The sequence below is a fragment of the Malus domestica genome, chromosome 16 (genome assembly GCF_042453785.1).
Source record: "Malus domestica chromosome 16, GDT2T_hap1".
Classification (NCBI taxonomy): Eukaryota; Viridiplantae; Streptophyta; class Magnoliopsida; order Rosales; family Rosaceae; genus Malus; species Malus domestica.
Window position 1 is genome coordinate 8,876,212 of NC_091676.1, and position 15,520 is coordinate 8,891,731.

At 37.2% G+C, this 15,520-nt stretch overlaps 1 protein-coding gene across 1 annotated transcript; it reads right to left on the minus strand.

Moving 5' to 3' along the window:
- Window positions 1-11,622: 11,622 nt before the first annotated feature.
- Window positions 11,623-13,382, minus strand: LOC103403199 (uncharacterized). The gene is made up of 2 exons (XM_017323505.3): window positions 13,068-13,382; window positions 11,623-12,527 (listed from the first exon to the last, which is right to left on the minus strand). The coding sequence occupies exons 1-2, from the start codon at window positions 13,234-13,236 to the stop codon at window positions 11,773-11,775; spliced, it is 924 nt and encodes a 307-aa protein (XP_017178994.3). The 5' UTR covers window positions 13,237-13,382; the 3' UTR covers window positions 11,623-11,772.
- Window positions 13,383-15,520: the final 2,138 nt, after the last annotated feature.

Genomic DNA, 15,520 nt, shown 5'->3' on the forward strand with positions numbered 1-15,520 from the left:
AGACGGTTCGTTAAGGATTTTTCAGTGATTGCTTTGCCATTGACGAGGTTGACTTGAAAGGATGTTAAGTTTGAGTGGGATAATAAATGTGAGCAAAGTTTCCAACAGTTGAAGTACTATCTCACTCATGCTCTTGTTCTAGCGCTTCCAGATGATAGCGGTAATTATGAGGTTTATAGTGATGCTTTTTTGAATGGTTTAGGTTGTGTATTGATGCAACATGGTAGGGTAATTGCTTATGCTTCGAGACAGTTGAAACCTCATGAGAAGAATTACCTTACACATGATTTAGAGTTAGCATCTATCATCTTTGCCTTGAAGATTTGGAGACATTATTTTTATGGGGAGAAATGTAAGATCTTCACAGATCATAAGAGTTCCAGTATCTGTTTACTCAAAGAGACTTTAATCTTCGACAGCGGAGGTGGATTGAGTTACTTAGTGACTATGATTGCACGATTAAGGATCATCCTGGTCGTGCAAATGCAGTGGTGAATACACTTAGTAGGAAGACTCCAGCCAGACTTAATGCCATTTATGATTGTCATGTTCCTCTTATAGCAGATTTAAGGTCCACTGAAGTGGAGTTAGAAGTGGAAAATCGAGAAGAAACTTTGCTTGCTAATTTTCAAGTTAGGCCAATTTTAGTTGACCGTGTACTTAAGACTCAGATGAATGATGAAGAGACTCAAGAAATAATTCAAGCTAGGAACCAAGGCAAAAAGAAAGATTTCGGGATTCGAGAATCTGATGGCATGCTTATGCAGGAAAACAGAATTTATGTGCCGAATAATGCAGAGTTAAAGAAGGAAATTTTGGACGAAGCACATATTTCGGCGTATGTGATGCATCCAGGAGGTACTAAGATGTATCATACCATTAGACCATTTTATTATTGGTCGGGTATGAAAAGAGAAATTGCCGAATATGTGAGTAGGTGTGCCATTTGCCAACAGGTTAAAGCTGAAGGGAAGAAGCCGTTTGGGTTGATAAAGCCACTTCCCGTTCCATAGTGGAAATGAGAAAATATTACTATGGATTTTGTGTACAAGCTTCCTCGCACACAGAATGGTTATGACGGCATATGGGTGGTAGTTGATCAGCTTACTAAGTCAGCACATTTTATTCCAGTAAGGGAGAAGTATTCGTTAAGCCGATTAGATAAGTTGTTTATATCACAGATTGTAAAGTACCATGGTGTGCCAGTTAATATTATCTCGGATCGGGATCCTAGATTTACTTCCAAGTTCTGGATAGCATTCCAAGAAGCTCTTGGTACGAGATTGCTTGATAGTACGGCATATCATTCTCAGACAGATGGATAATCTGAGAGGATCATTCAGACATTAGAGGATATGTTAAGATCTTCAATGCTGCAGTTTGGAGATAGTTGGCATGATTGTTTGGATTTGATGGAGTTCGCCTACAACAACAACTATTATTCGAGTATTGGTATGGCACCATTTGAGGCACTTTATGGAAATCTTGTCGTACGCCTCTATGTTGGTCAGAGGTTGGCGAAAGAGTTTTAGTGGGCCCTGAGATTGTGGATGTGACTACTCAAAATGTTCAGGTAATTAAGTCTAACCTGAAAGCAACCCAAGATCGACAAAAGAGCTTAGCAGACAAACATGCCACTGATCAGAAGTATGATGTAGGCGATTGGGTATTCCTGAAGCTATCACCTTGGAAAGGTGTTGTACGATTTGGAAAGAAAGGAAAGTTGAGTCCTAAGTACATTGGACCATATATGATCACCGAACGAGTCGATGAGGTTGCTTACAGGCTTGAGTTGCCTCCAGAGTTGTCCAAGGTGCACGATGTATTTCATGTTTCGATGCTTCGACACTATGTTTCGGATCCTTCACATGTGATTCCTCCTCAACCCTTGGAAATCAATTCGGACTTGACTTGTGATGAGGAACCAGTGACTCTGTTGGATTGGAAGGATAAAGAACTGAGGAACAAGACAGTTCGTTTGGTAAAAGTGTTATGGAGAAATCATTCAGTGGAAGAAGCTACTTGGGAGACAGAGGATTGGATGAGAAAGATGTATCCACGCTTATTTTATGATTATTAGTGGATGTATTGGTTGTATGTAATTTCAAGGATGAAATTTTATAAGGTGGGAAGATTGTCACAGCCCGTCCCGAGAAATAATTATCGTGGTTGTGAAAAGATGAATTTACCCTTGAGCGTCGGGTGTGTGTTTGTACTTTGGGTTAAGAAATTGGGTCAATTAGTTTTATCCCTAACTAATTAGACCCAATTAGAGCTAAAAGATTAAAGAATTTTGATTGGTGTACATTTTGGAACCACACACACACATCCATACCCTTTCTCTCTCTTCTCTCTCGTATTCTCTTTCGGACTCACTCTCTCTTCCCTCTCCTCCGTACGGATAACCTTGAACCAAGCCAAATCTTCATAGATCGAGGAAGAAAATGGTACCATTGTGTTCGTGAGGATCACACGAGTTCAAATGTACCCATTTCAGGTAAGAACTCGTTCGATATCACGCTGAAAATTTAAGCTCTGAGTTGAGCACTATTCATGAACTTTTGAATGGTTATGTTTTAGGACAATCCAAGCTCACAGCGAGCTCTAGGAGGTTCTCACGAAGCTCGGAGTGCTTCGTTGGCTCGGTTTTGACATCGAGATCACGAGGTTCGAAGGTGGCCGATTTTGGTAGGATTCTCCCGACGGGTTTTCGAGGGATTTGAAGCTCCCAAGAGGTATAACCTTCTTCCTCTCGTGATTTATAACATCTTGGTGAAATTTTTATAAAAAATGGTGCAAAAACGAGCGAGAAAAATGCAGTTGCAGGTCTGCCCAGAATCTGGCACCAGCGACGCTATTCCAGTGTCTGGAGATTGAAGGTGATGCGCGTGAGGCCGTGCCCTCCCCAGCGTGGGAGCCACATAAAAATTATTTTAAAAATTTCACGATGTTCGTGAGGTTATGTAGGTCACACTGGTATATTCAAATACCAAAATTGAGCTTTGTATGAGAAGTTATTGGATAATTTTGTCTATGTGCTTTAAAATAACGTTTTGATAGTTAATTCGGATATAGGTGAGGCTTATCCCGAGGATGAGCGTATCCACGGGCGACTCGGGGGTTACAACTCGTCGACATATCAGTGAATGGGTTTTTGTTTTCAGTATATACTTATATGCTTGATATATTTCTTAGAAATACATTTTTAGGAAAGTATGCTTTGAAATAATATGGCAAATGCTTTTATATTCTGAATATGCATTTCATGGTTGCATATATATAAATGTGGTGCTGTGGAGGCACAAGTAAGTTCAGGTAAGTTATGTTTGGTTATGTGAATCATCGATGATGTGATATGTGATTGAATAATGTTGAGCTCATAAAACTGCACCTAGGGTGATTGTGATTTAGCCAGAGATATAAAGTACAGGCTTGTTTATTTACGTCACCTCCCGCACTATATGCTTAAATTGGATCCAACTTAAGTGCACAGTCTTGTCATACAGACGTTATGTATGGTTTCGACTCGTAGGTGACTAGCGAATTATCATCCAGCTATTATGAGAGAATAGAATTAAGCATAATTATATTACACCCAATCTTGTCGTACATACCCCTTTTTAGTGGTTCCGACTTATGTGCAGTATGTTGCCGTATAGGTCATTGTAGTGACTCCGGCTATAGTAACTTTGAGCTATGAATTCAGCCGTACAGACTACCACAGGGGTTCCGGCTAACATATCATATTTCTATGAATTTATTCTTACCTGAATTGCTTACTCTGTTATATATTGGCATGGCATATATTTGAAAATGATTATGTGAAGCATGAATTGAATTGATATGATTTCATATATATAAATTATGTATATGCTTATATTCTGATTCTAGCAAAAATTATACATGTTTTACAGCGAGGGGTTAGATATGTTGATAAAGAATATGATTTTGTAAAACATTTGTTTTTGCCCACTCACGTTTTCTGTTTTGCGCCCCTCTAGGTTTTAAGTAAGCTTGATGTTGGTGGCTTAAGGACGTCGGCAGTTTTGACCTACCTAAATAATGGTAGGACATTTCTGGTACTGTATAATTAGTACTTGTCCTACTGGACTGCACCTAGGCTTACTATGCTCTGATTAGGAGTATTTACATTTGTAACTAACTCGTATAACTTCCTGTTTAGTAGTGCACTCTAGTAATTTGGTTTTTGCTTATTCTTATATTTCTTTTCATTATTGCTTCCGCACTGTGCACATGGCTATGTTAGTCTCACGTGATGGCCAGCATGCCTTGATCTCGGTTGGGGTGTGTCATTTTATCCCATGGATTGGAGATGGTCTTAGTGTAGCTAATATCGTTTGTTCAAAAAAACAAAAAAAGTAGACTAAACTGTTGTTTGACATTCTAAACTATTATTGAAGTTGAAATTGACCTCTTAATTATTTTTTGGTAAATAACCCCTTGAATTATTTGAAATTAGCCAATTAATCTCTCACCGTCAAATTCGATGAAGGTCATCCACTTTGCTGTCAAATACGTGCCTAACACATAATTCTCTCTTGAAAGTAAAATCTTACCAGTATTTGACATCAAAGTAAATGAAATTTCTTTCTTGGATGGCAAAGGCTTTAAGACTTAGTATTATGAGACTTGAGGCTCGCAATCAAAACCAACTAAGTGCTTAGGCGTGTCACTGCCATCTCCATATGGCAGATGTAGAACAAGTGTGTTTTAAGCCGATTACTTGTGCCCCAAGTTATTTCTGACTTCTTGTTTATCAAAGGATTGTTGTAGATGAGTTAAGTCTACATTAAGTTCTTTTCTATGCCTTGAGATCAAAGACTTTTAGTTATCTTGTATGTTTAAGGGGTGAAGGTCCAGATCTGATCAAGTCATCAGTTTTAACTCATTTCAATCTTCTTGTGACAATAAAACCATTAAGTGAACCAGATCTGAGAACCGATGGGGCTTTGAGTCATCAAAAGACTGGAAACAATTTGGATCTAAATTGGGGAATGCATTATGACACCAAATCTATTAATTGAAAGACAACACAAAAAAGTCTTCCAGTCTTTTCTCTTTGCAGTTACAAAATGATTGAGTACTAAAAGGGGATGATTGGAAAAGAGTTTATACAAGAGAGATCGATACTACAACATTTTAGGAAAAGGTAGCAGAGCTTTTACATAGACAAAAGATGTCTTTCTAAGGAAATCTAAGGCTAAAAGTGTGTAGACTTTGGACAAAGCACGAGTTTTTGGGTGTTTGTTTGGCTGAGAGACAAATTGTATGTTTGTTTGTTTGATTGGTTGAGTGTCCTTATCTCTGGGCCCTCTTCCTCCTTTTATAGATGAATTAACCTGACTTGTGCTGTTTCTGTTCTTGCCCAAAAGCAATTGGATGGTAGGGAACCCTCAATATTTTACATGTTATGCCATTCATAAAGTGTTTTTGGGCTGAGAGTTGATAGATTTCCATCGGTTGTCACTTCCTTTGTAAGCACCTACTCTTTGCATTTAATGAGGAGCCATCATGTGGTCTCGAAGTGGACATCTGGGCTTGGTGTTGGGCTTCGGACAGAAACTCCTCTTATTGAACTCTTTTGGGTTTTCTCTCCATTAAGCTCAAAGTTAAATATTAACCCAAACAAGAAGAAAATTCAGATGGCAAAACGCTATCCCAGCTTTAGACACTTCTTAACTGTCGGCATTAGAACTCACTCACTTCAATGAATGTCAACATTCACTGTGACAGAAACTGTAATTCTCGAAGAAGACAGTTTCACATATGATCTTACATCAGATAGAACTTTGGAATTATTCTTCATGGAAAAGATGTTGAACATCATAATATAGTGAATGACATGATGTTAACTAAGGAGGTAACGTACGGACCTCTGCAACTTCCAGAAGGAATGTCGTCAAAAGATGAAAATGTAATACCTTCGAGACTAAATCTTGAAATAGCATTTCACAGATGACCGTTTAAATGTGACGCTTGGTTTTGTAAATATCATATTGATGTCCAAGGGTTCAGCATACATCATAAAAATCGACTGATTAAGGTTAGTTGTCAGTGCTTTTTGTCTTAGAATGTCTCAATTTAATTGTTGTTGGTACTTTGCTAGAATAAGCCACAATAAGGACTTGCATTCTTGTACAGTATATTCTGTTTTCTTCTCTTATTTTGCCTGAAAAAAACTTCCTTAGCAGCCGTTTTGGAGGCTATGGAATCCTGCTGGCAGTGATGGTCGTGGCGTTATAGGTATTTAGTAATACTTCTCAGGCAGATTAGTTCTTGTGTTTCTCTCGGTGTTGCAGAGACTAATTATAATGTGGATTAGTTCTGTTATCCACTCTTGTCATCTTTCTCCTTGACAGGTGTTTTGGAAGCTAATTTTGTTGAACCAGCTCACGACAAACAGGGATTTGAGCTGACAACTGTGCTTTCAAGACCAGAGATAAAATTGGTTAAGGGAGGTGTATTCAATTAAGAATTTGAGAGACTTTCATGGATTTATAAATCTATGAAAATCTCATAGGGAGATGTGAGATTTGTAGATGCTTAAAATACACTATGAAATCTCTCCAATTCCTTCTAATTCCTCAACTTTCTCAAATTCTTTAAAATCAATTTCTAATTGAATACACCTAGAATGTTATAAACTTATTTAAAATCTTAATTGAATACATCCGGATTTCTAAGGGATTTAATAAACTATCTTAAAATTTTAATTGAATACACCTTAAATTTCAAAAAATCACTTAAAATCCTGGTTGAATACATCTAGATTCATTAAAAGAATTAAAATCCCTCAAAATAATACACCCAACCCTAAAATTCAAAAGGATTACTGGTTTCTTCTTTTCCTAAATACCGCTTAAGTACTTGAGGTTATATGTATCTAACTTACTGTGAGCCATTGTTTTTCTATGTGCAAAAATTGCCAGACTGTTGGTAATGCTCCAAGAAGACGTACTACTGATTTTCCAGAAGGAGAACCCTTAGTGTCTGGTAGAGGCAAATCCTGTCTCGTAAATCAGAACTGCCATGGTTCTAAGTTCAGCAACAAACTTGAAAAGGGATCGTCACCCGTAAATGCTTCAAGTGAAGATGGGAGGGAGCTGTTATGAGGTATTGCATTCTTCTATTGACCCCAGCACGATCCTGCTTCAGATGAAAGAGTCCCTTAAATGCTTAAGCGTTCACAGCCAACGGCATTTTATTTTACCTTTACTTCTCACTTATGCTTATCTCTGCTTCGGATCACTTGTGTGCCTTGTGGTAGCAGCAAACGCAAAAGAGTTAAAAGATTCTTGTGGACCTGATGGTTAACCATCGAGAATTGGACGGTTAATAGATTGTTGTGTTCACTAAATTTTGCTAACCACTACCACAAGTTTTCTCACTGCTTATATTTGCTCCCATTAGCAGACATCCGCTACAAATGGAGTGGGGCAAGTTTCTACAGATTGCAATGTTGAGTGTTCAACCAAGTCGCAAAAGGATTATCATGAAGCGACAGAAAGGTTCTGTGAAATTCAGCTCTTTACTTTCTTTGATTGTGGGAATCGTCTTTTTATCCAAACTTACCGTTTCACTGTTGTCTTTTTCTTTTTGCAGTTTGAAGGAGATTGTCAATCCAACGATGGCTAAATTGCTAAACGAGCGCAATTTTTGAAAGGTGTAAATCTCTTGGAAATGAAGTCAGGGTGATTGTTTTTAATATCTATCTTGAATTTGTACGTTATATTACAACATTAAATTTCAATACTCATGTTTTTCGCTCTTGGTTTAAATCAGCTTGAGCGGGCAAAACAAAAAATAAAAGAGTTGGAGAAAGAGCAATTGACTTTCCTTGAAATAATAGTGCAAGAAAAGGCTGAGAGGGAACAAGCGGAGGAAAGACGAAGGAAAAACCTATAGGTGAGGCTTTTCCACCACCAACCTCTCTTAGCATCTTCACGTGTCCATTGTTTAAGATTTTTTTTTTGGGAGTTTTTTAACTTTAATCCTTTAAGAAGATTGCGATATAATAAATCTGGTGTTAAATTACATATTAATTATAATCCCTTGATGTGGCCTTAATTCAAAATAATCAATGTGCATTTTATGTAATGTTTCCCATTAAATATTTAAATGTATTAATATACAAATTTTAATTTAATTTTTGACCAAAAAAGAGTTTTTTAATTTCTTAATTTTATTTAACATTCTTCAAACTTGAAAGATTCAATTAATGTACCTAAATGTTAGTACCGAAATGTATTATATTGAACTAATGTATTTAAATGTTAGTATAGAAATGTATGTACCAAAATGTATTATATTAAATTAATGTACCTAAATGTGTGTACCAAAATGTATACACCAAAATGTATTATATTAAATTAATGTACCTAAATGTTTGTATCGAAATGTGTGAACCTAAATGTATGCACTAAAATGTGTTATAATGAATTTAATGTACCTAAATGAAGAAGACAAAGTACAGTTGTATAACAAAAATTAATTTATCTAAATGTTTACAACAAAATATATTAGGATAAATGAAATGAAAATGAAAATTATAATGAAATAAAATTAATACATTAAAAATTAGGAAGAAAAAGAGAAATAATTAAAAAATCAAAATATAATTAATAAATGAAGTTATTAATGTATCAAGGGATTAAAATTAGATTTTGATCTTACTCATGGTTTTAATCTACAAGTCATCTTTACCAAAGATTAAAATGAAGTTTTCTATTTTTTTTTCTCTGGCTATAAGAGGTTTCTAGCATCTTCGGTAAGTTGCTTGAGAAGGTGAAACTTGAAAGTGCTAGAAGGAAAGAAGCTACTAAACTGTCACAGCCCGTCCCGAGGATAAATTGTCGTGGTTGTGAATAGACGGATTTACCCTTGAGCGTTGGATGTGTGCTGTGTTTTGGACTAAGAAATTAGGTCAATTGGTTCTATTACTAACTAATTGGACCCAATTAGAATTAAAAGATTAAAGAATTGTGATTGGTGTCATGTTTGGACCACACACATCCATACTTTTCTCTCTCACTCCCCCGTGTTCTCTCTCTTCTCTCTCTCAGTTTCACTCTCTATCTCTCTCGGCATTGTGTATGGACAACACCAAAACCTTTGCAAATGCGATGGATCGAAGTGGAAAATGGCACCATTGTGTTCGTGAAGCTCAGACGAACACATCTATACAGGTAAGGACAGCTTCGCTTTCACATGAAAACCCTAAACCCGAATGAGGTACTGTTCATGCAAAAACTTATGGCTTGTTTTTATGGAATTTGAAACTTATAGGAAGCTTTGTGAGGTCCCTAGGAGGCTAGGGATAGTTTGTTTGAGGATTTTGGACGTCGGAAAGTGGAGATCGGCACATTTTAAATTTGGTCGGAAAGTCGAGGTAATTTCTGACTTGTTTTCGTGAATTTTAAGAACCCAAATTGTTATATCGTGTTTCTACTTGTCCTCAGCTTCATTTTGGTACCAGTTTTATGAAAATTGGTTAAGAAACAAGTGAGAATAGTGGATTTAAAGTTTTACCCAATTTTCCGACGACCGGCGACTCGTCGAAGAAGATGATGGCATATTTCGTCAATTTGGACGGAATATGCTGACGTCGTCAGTCAAATGTAACAGAATCTGCTAGGTTTAACGTTATATTCCCTAATGGTGGTTAGGGAATCAGTCAGGTTTGGGCCGCGTGTGGGGGCGCGTTTTGCCGTGCCCTTGTCAGCGCGTGGGAGGTCCAAAAATAATTCTAAAAATATGGGGATGATCCTGAGGTTGTGTAGATCACTGTGGTATATTCATATACCCAAATTGAGCAATGTATGAGAAGTTATTAGCTAATTTTGTATATGCTTTAAAATAACGTTTTTATAGTTAATTTGCATATAGGTGAGGTTTATCCCGAGGACGGGCGTATCCACGGGCGACTCGGGGGCTACCACCTTTCGACATACCAGTGAGTGGGCTTTTGTTTTCAGTATATACTTATATACTCGATATATTTCCCAGAAATGCATTTATAAGGAAAGTATGACTTGAAATAATATGCCAAATACTTTTATATGTTGAATATGCATTCCGTGGTTGCATATATATATATATATATATCAATGTGGTGCTGTGGAGGCACAGATAAGTTCAGGTAAGTTATGTTTGACTATGTGAATCATCGATGATGTGATATGTGATTGAATAAGATTGAGCTCATAAAACTGCACCTAGGGTGATTGTGATTTAGCCAGAGATATAAGGTACATGCCTGTTTATTTACATCACCTCCCACACTATATGCTCATGCCTGTGATTTAGCTCATAAAACAGTCTTGTCGTACAGACCTTATTCATGGTTTCGACTTGTAGGTGACAAGTGATTCATCGCCCGACTATTATGAGAGAATAAAATTGAGCATAATTATATTTCACCCAATCTTGTTGTACAGACCCTCTTTAGTGGTTCCGACTTATGTGCAGTATATTGCCGTATAGGTCATTATAGTGACTCCGACTAGATTGACTTTTGAGCTATGAATTTAGCCGTACAGACTACTTCAGGGGTTCCGGCTAAAATATCACATTTCTATGAAATCATTCTTGCCTGGATTGTTTACTTTGTTATATTTTGGTATGGCATACATGTGAACATGATTATGTGAAACATGAATTGAATTGAATTGCTTATATTCCGATTCTGGGAAAAAATTATACATGTTTTACAACGAGGGGTTAGTATATTGATAAATGAAATGAATTTGTAAAACATTTGTTTTTACCTACTCACGTTTTCTGTTTTGCGCCTCTTCAATTTTAAGTAAGCTTGCTGTCGGTGGCTCGAGATCGTCGGCAGTTCTGACCTATTTGAATAATAGTAGGACATTCATGGTACTGTATAACTAGTACTTGTCCTACTGGACTGCACCTAGACTTTATGCTATGATTAGGAGTGTTCACTGTTGTAACTAACTCCTATCACTTTCGTTTAGTAGTGCACTCTAGTAATATGGTTTTTAATTATTTGTATATTTGCTATTTTTATCGCTTCCGTACTGTGCACATGGCTATGTCACTCTTACGTGACAGCCAGCATACCTTGACCTCGGTCGGGGTGTGTCAAAACCCTAAAGTTGCGTGTGAATGAGGCACATGCACGAGCGTCCAGACTTGTTTTTGTAAAGATGTATTAGTTATTTCAGATGATGAAAAGTGTACATAGATCAAGGTGCCTATGTTGGTTAAGTTTGTTATTGACAGATAGCTTACTTAGTGACTAAGGAAAACCTCGTTTATATATATCTATGTACTAATGTAAAATGATGATGATGAATACACAAAACATAATTCTCTCTCTCTAAAACTGTTATTCTCTCTCAAATGTCTCTCGCTCTATCAAGAACTTGTATGGAAAATAAACCTCCCTCTCCAATCCGATAGTTTTAACATGTAGCTAAATGTTAACGCAATGGGGAGGACTTTTGTGTGGGAAAATGTTTGTGGACCATTTCTGATAAAAACCCTTAGCCACTTTAGGACCAGTTCGAAGTTGTCTTAAACCCTAAACAATTACAAGTCACAAGCTAACAGAGCACATAAATATTCGTGGACGGAGGATTGATGTAAAATATTTCTTAATTGTTATACCCAAATGTTTTTCATCTCATACATGAACAGAATCTCTTTTTGCTACCATGGCAAATAAGCTTTTTTGACCGTGATAAACAATCATATATATGGATCATAATTATTTAGATATCTGAAAAACTAAGGATTCTGGTTTTGTTGGGTCCTATGAGGGGACGGAGGAGGAACATATGGTATCCAAGTTCTGGGGTCTCCGAGGCTGAACGCAGGCGGCGGAGGAGGAGGACGAGGAGGAGGAGGATGAACTGAGGGGATATAAGGAATCCAAGTCCTGGGATCCCCCAAGTTAAACGCTGGCGGAGCATTTGGGGCAGAAGGGTTCGGTGCCGGAGGGAATTGTGGGAATGGGAAAGGCAAAGACGGTGGGCCCCGGAATGGGAATGGGAATGGGGGCAAAAATGGCAAAGGAGGCAGAGGAGGAAAGGGCAGGGAAGAAAATGGCGGCAGCTGAGGCCAAGGGAAGAACCCATACGGTGGGAAGTAAGGGAGGAAGAATTTGGAGGAATTGAAGGAAGTTACCAATTCACCCTCCACCTTCCTGTTTCCACACAATGTGAGATTTTTCTTAGGTGGTCGGAAACTCAAGGCGTTCATGTTGTAGATGCAGAGGTTGTCTTGTTTCGATTTGACTGAGATTTCGTCTGCGGTGGTTCTTAAGGCGGGGACACTGCAGGCGGAGGAGGAGCTGCCTATTAAGGTTGCCTGGCACATTGACTTCAGGGCAAAGCCACTGATGCAGTTGACTCCATCGACAGAAGGGATTTCAAGTTTGTACACTCCGTACTTGTCTGTAGTTTTGTTGACATGGAAGTTCATCTGTGATGCTGACTTGGGGGATTTTGCTCCGAATTTGCATTTTATGAGGACGTCCGCACCTGATCAGTAAAAAAATTAAGGGTCTTATATTCAATTTTTGTTTTGAAACTAATAAGTACTGAGTAATTTAACTACATTCATCATTTAAAAAAATAAAAAAAAAATTCCTAAAGTGCTTTAGAATGACAAAACTTTCAAAACCTAGAAAGTCTAGAAAGCGCGCATTCTACGGGGTTTGACAAAAGACTTAGAAGTTGGGAAGTATTTTCATAAAATACTTGAACTTCTCTGTTATGTTTAGACAAGCGATTTTAAAGTACCGATGAGCTTTAGACTAAATTATTAAAAATGCAATAAATACAATCAATGAATTACTCAAACACTAAAAATCTACTGCTAATTTACTACAAAATGCACTACTTTTAAGTTCAAATCACACCTTGAAAGGTATCATTTGAAATCTCTCTAATATATTTTTGCAGTGCATCCCTAAACATACCATTATAAACATTTTCTGTGCTTTTAACAAAAGTGCTTGAAAGCAGAAGTGCGTATTTATAGTTTCTAAATCAAACTGCTGTATTTCGGAGATTATGTACCTGGGAGAAAGTAGCTGCTCCTAGAGAAACTGTTGCTTAAACAGGTATCACAGTAAACAGCTCCCACAACAGTGATCCGAGCGGTTGGTGGTATGGATCGAGCAGCCAGAGCAGGAGGGCGGATGGCAAGAGATGCAAGAAGCAGAAGAAATGAAATAATTGGATCCATGAGTGTTTGTTGCTAGCAGGTCTGTGTTATGTAGCTGGAGGATTCAAGCTCTCTGTTTAATGGAGCCCGTGAGTATTTGGTGTTAGGACCAACTGTAATCAGAGAGATGAAATGCTTTATATATTCAGAACAAAACAAAGACATGTGAAGAACCCCTTTGGCATGATTGTCAGGGAAGAGGGAGGGATAGACGAGAAAAATTACATGCAAATGCTAAAGTGACGATGTTCCAAACACATCACGAGTTACTGCATATTTTAACATGCACTTATGATATTGTATAATTAGTTTTGGAATATTGACAACTTGACGTTCCTATTACATGTAAGTTCGTGACGGTTTATTCTTGGGATAGTGGGGCTTTAACTTCTGTTGTGAATTCTGGACGAAACAAGTTGTAACTAGATAAGGGGATTTTCTCGCTTTTTTGTTTTTGACATTTTGCATTTGGGGACTTGAGATCATTTTCTGTTGGACTCCTCCCCCACATTGTTTGAAGACCACTAGATTATTCAATTTGAAGGAAATTTCTTTGTCATGCACAACTCTCCATATATATGCTGGCACTGGCCCATATACTATGTTCGTGTGAGAAATTAACAGAGTGAGAAGTTAAAAAAGTACAGAACGGGAGAGAGAAGTTATCTTTGTCTATTTGAAACGTCGGGATATTTTTTGAGTTTTGGTTGTTTTGACGACGTGTGGGGTGAGAAAATTAAAAAAATAAATTATTTTTGTGCAAAATTACTTCAATACCCATAATTTTAGAAATGTTTTTCTTAATTATGCATGAAAAAATATAATAATATTTCCTTAAATTTTTAATTGAAAAAGAGAATTTTATTAATAAATAATATTAGGCTTAATTATTATAATGGAATCCGAATTCTCATCAGATCCTCTTTGTGAGGATTTTGGGAATCCGTAAATCATATCCGTTCATCGTATATCGTACGGTCAGAAATCATTTTAAATATTTTTATTTAAAATTAAATACAAACAGTATATGACAAAAACTGACCGCACGATGTACGATGAACGTACACGATTTACGGATCCCCATGATCCTCACCAAAAGGATCAGGAGAGGATCTTGTTGGATTATAATGGTCTCTAAACTTTACCCCTAGTTTAATTTTAATCTCTAAACTTTTATATTAATTTCTTTAGTCATCGAACTTAACAATGTCTTGTACTATTAGTCATTTTCAGTAATGCCATCTATTTTTCTAGTAAACTTAAGGGTATATTACGCCATCTCCAACCGAAGGTTGGCCATAGGGCTCGTTTTAGCCCTCTGGCCCTCTAAGAAATTAATATTTTAATGAACAATATATGACCATATTTGCCTCCATCTCCAATCGAGGGCCAAAGGGTCATGGGGCCAAATATAATTTATTATTTAAAAACTACAACTTAAATTCAAATCAAACGGCTAAGTGACGTCAGCTAGCCGTTGGATTTGAATTTTTTTTTTTTGCTATAAATAGGGTGGATATTGGGCTATAATTCACACAACTTTGAATTCAATCTATTTCAATTCAATCTCTTTCAATTCAATGATACGTTCCCGTGCCACAAACAAGTACCTACAACAGGATCTTGTTGCACATCTTTGGGCCAAAAATAGCATGGAGTAGGTGTTTAAGTTTTATGTTGACACACCCCGACTCGGAATGTCGATAAGGACTCTGAATCGAGTTGTGTTGGCCGACACCTAAAAGGTGACGAAACCATAAAGTGTGATGATGTGGAAAAATATGAATAAATTTGAACCTAAGAGTGCCTAAAAACCAGAGTGCACCGTGAACGGAAATGAAACAATTTCACACGTGATATAAAGCATAGGTATAGTAAAATAAAGTAAGATAATTGTTATACCATCATAAGAAGACATCTGTGCTGAAAAGTGCCACAAATCCTCGTTGATACGGAACTCTGCTGCTAGAACATGGAGGGGTGCAAAAATAGAAAATGTGAGTGACTGAAACAAAACTTTTCAAACCAATTTCAATTACCAAAGGTAGTAGCCCCTTGCCATAACACCTATATAATTTCCCAGAAAATAACAGGCGTGACTATAACTCAAAATCATAACCAAAATAACAGTCACACGGTTATGCCGTGTCAAATATCTCAACAAGAATAAGTAATCCATGTGAAATAAATCAATATGAAATGGTATGCCAGCCAAAGTCACCTCACGTGACCTGTACGGCTGAATCAATAGCTCACCAATCATACTAGTCGGAGTCACCGCACGTGACCTGTATGACTTATCCAT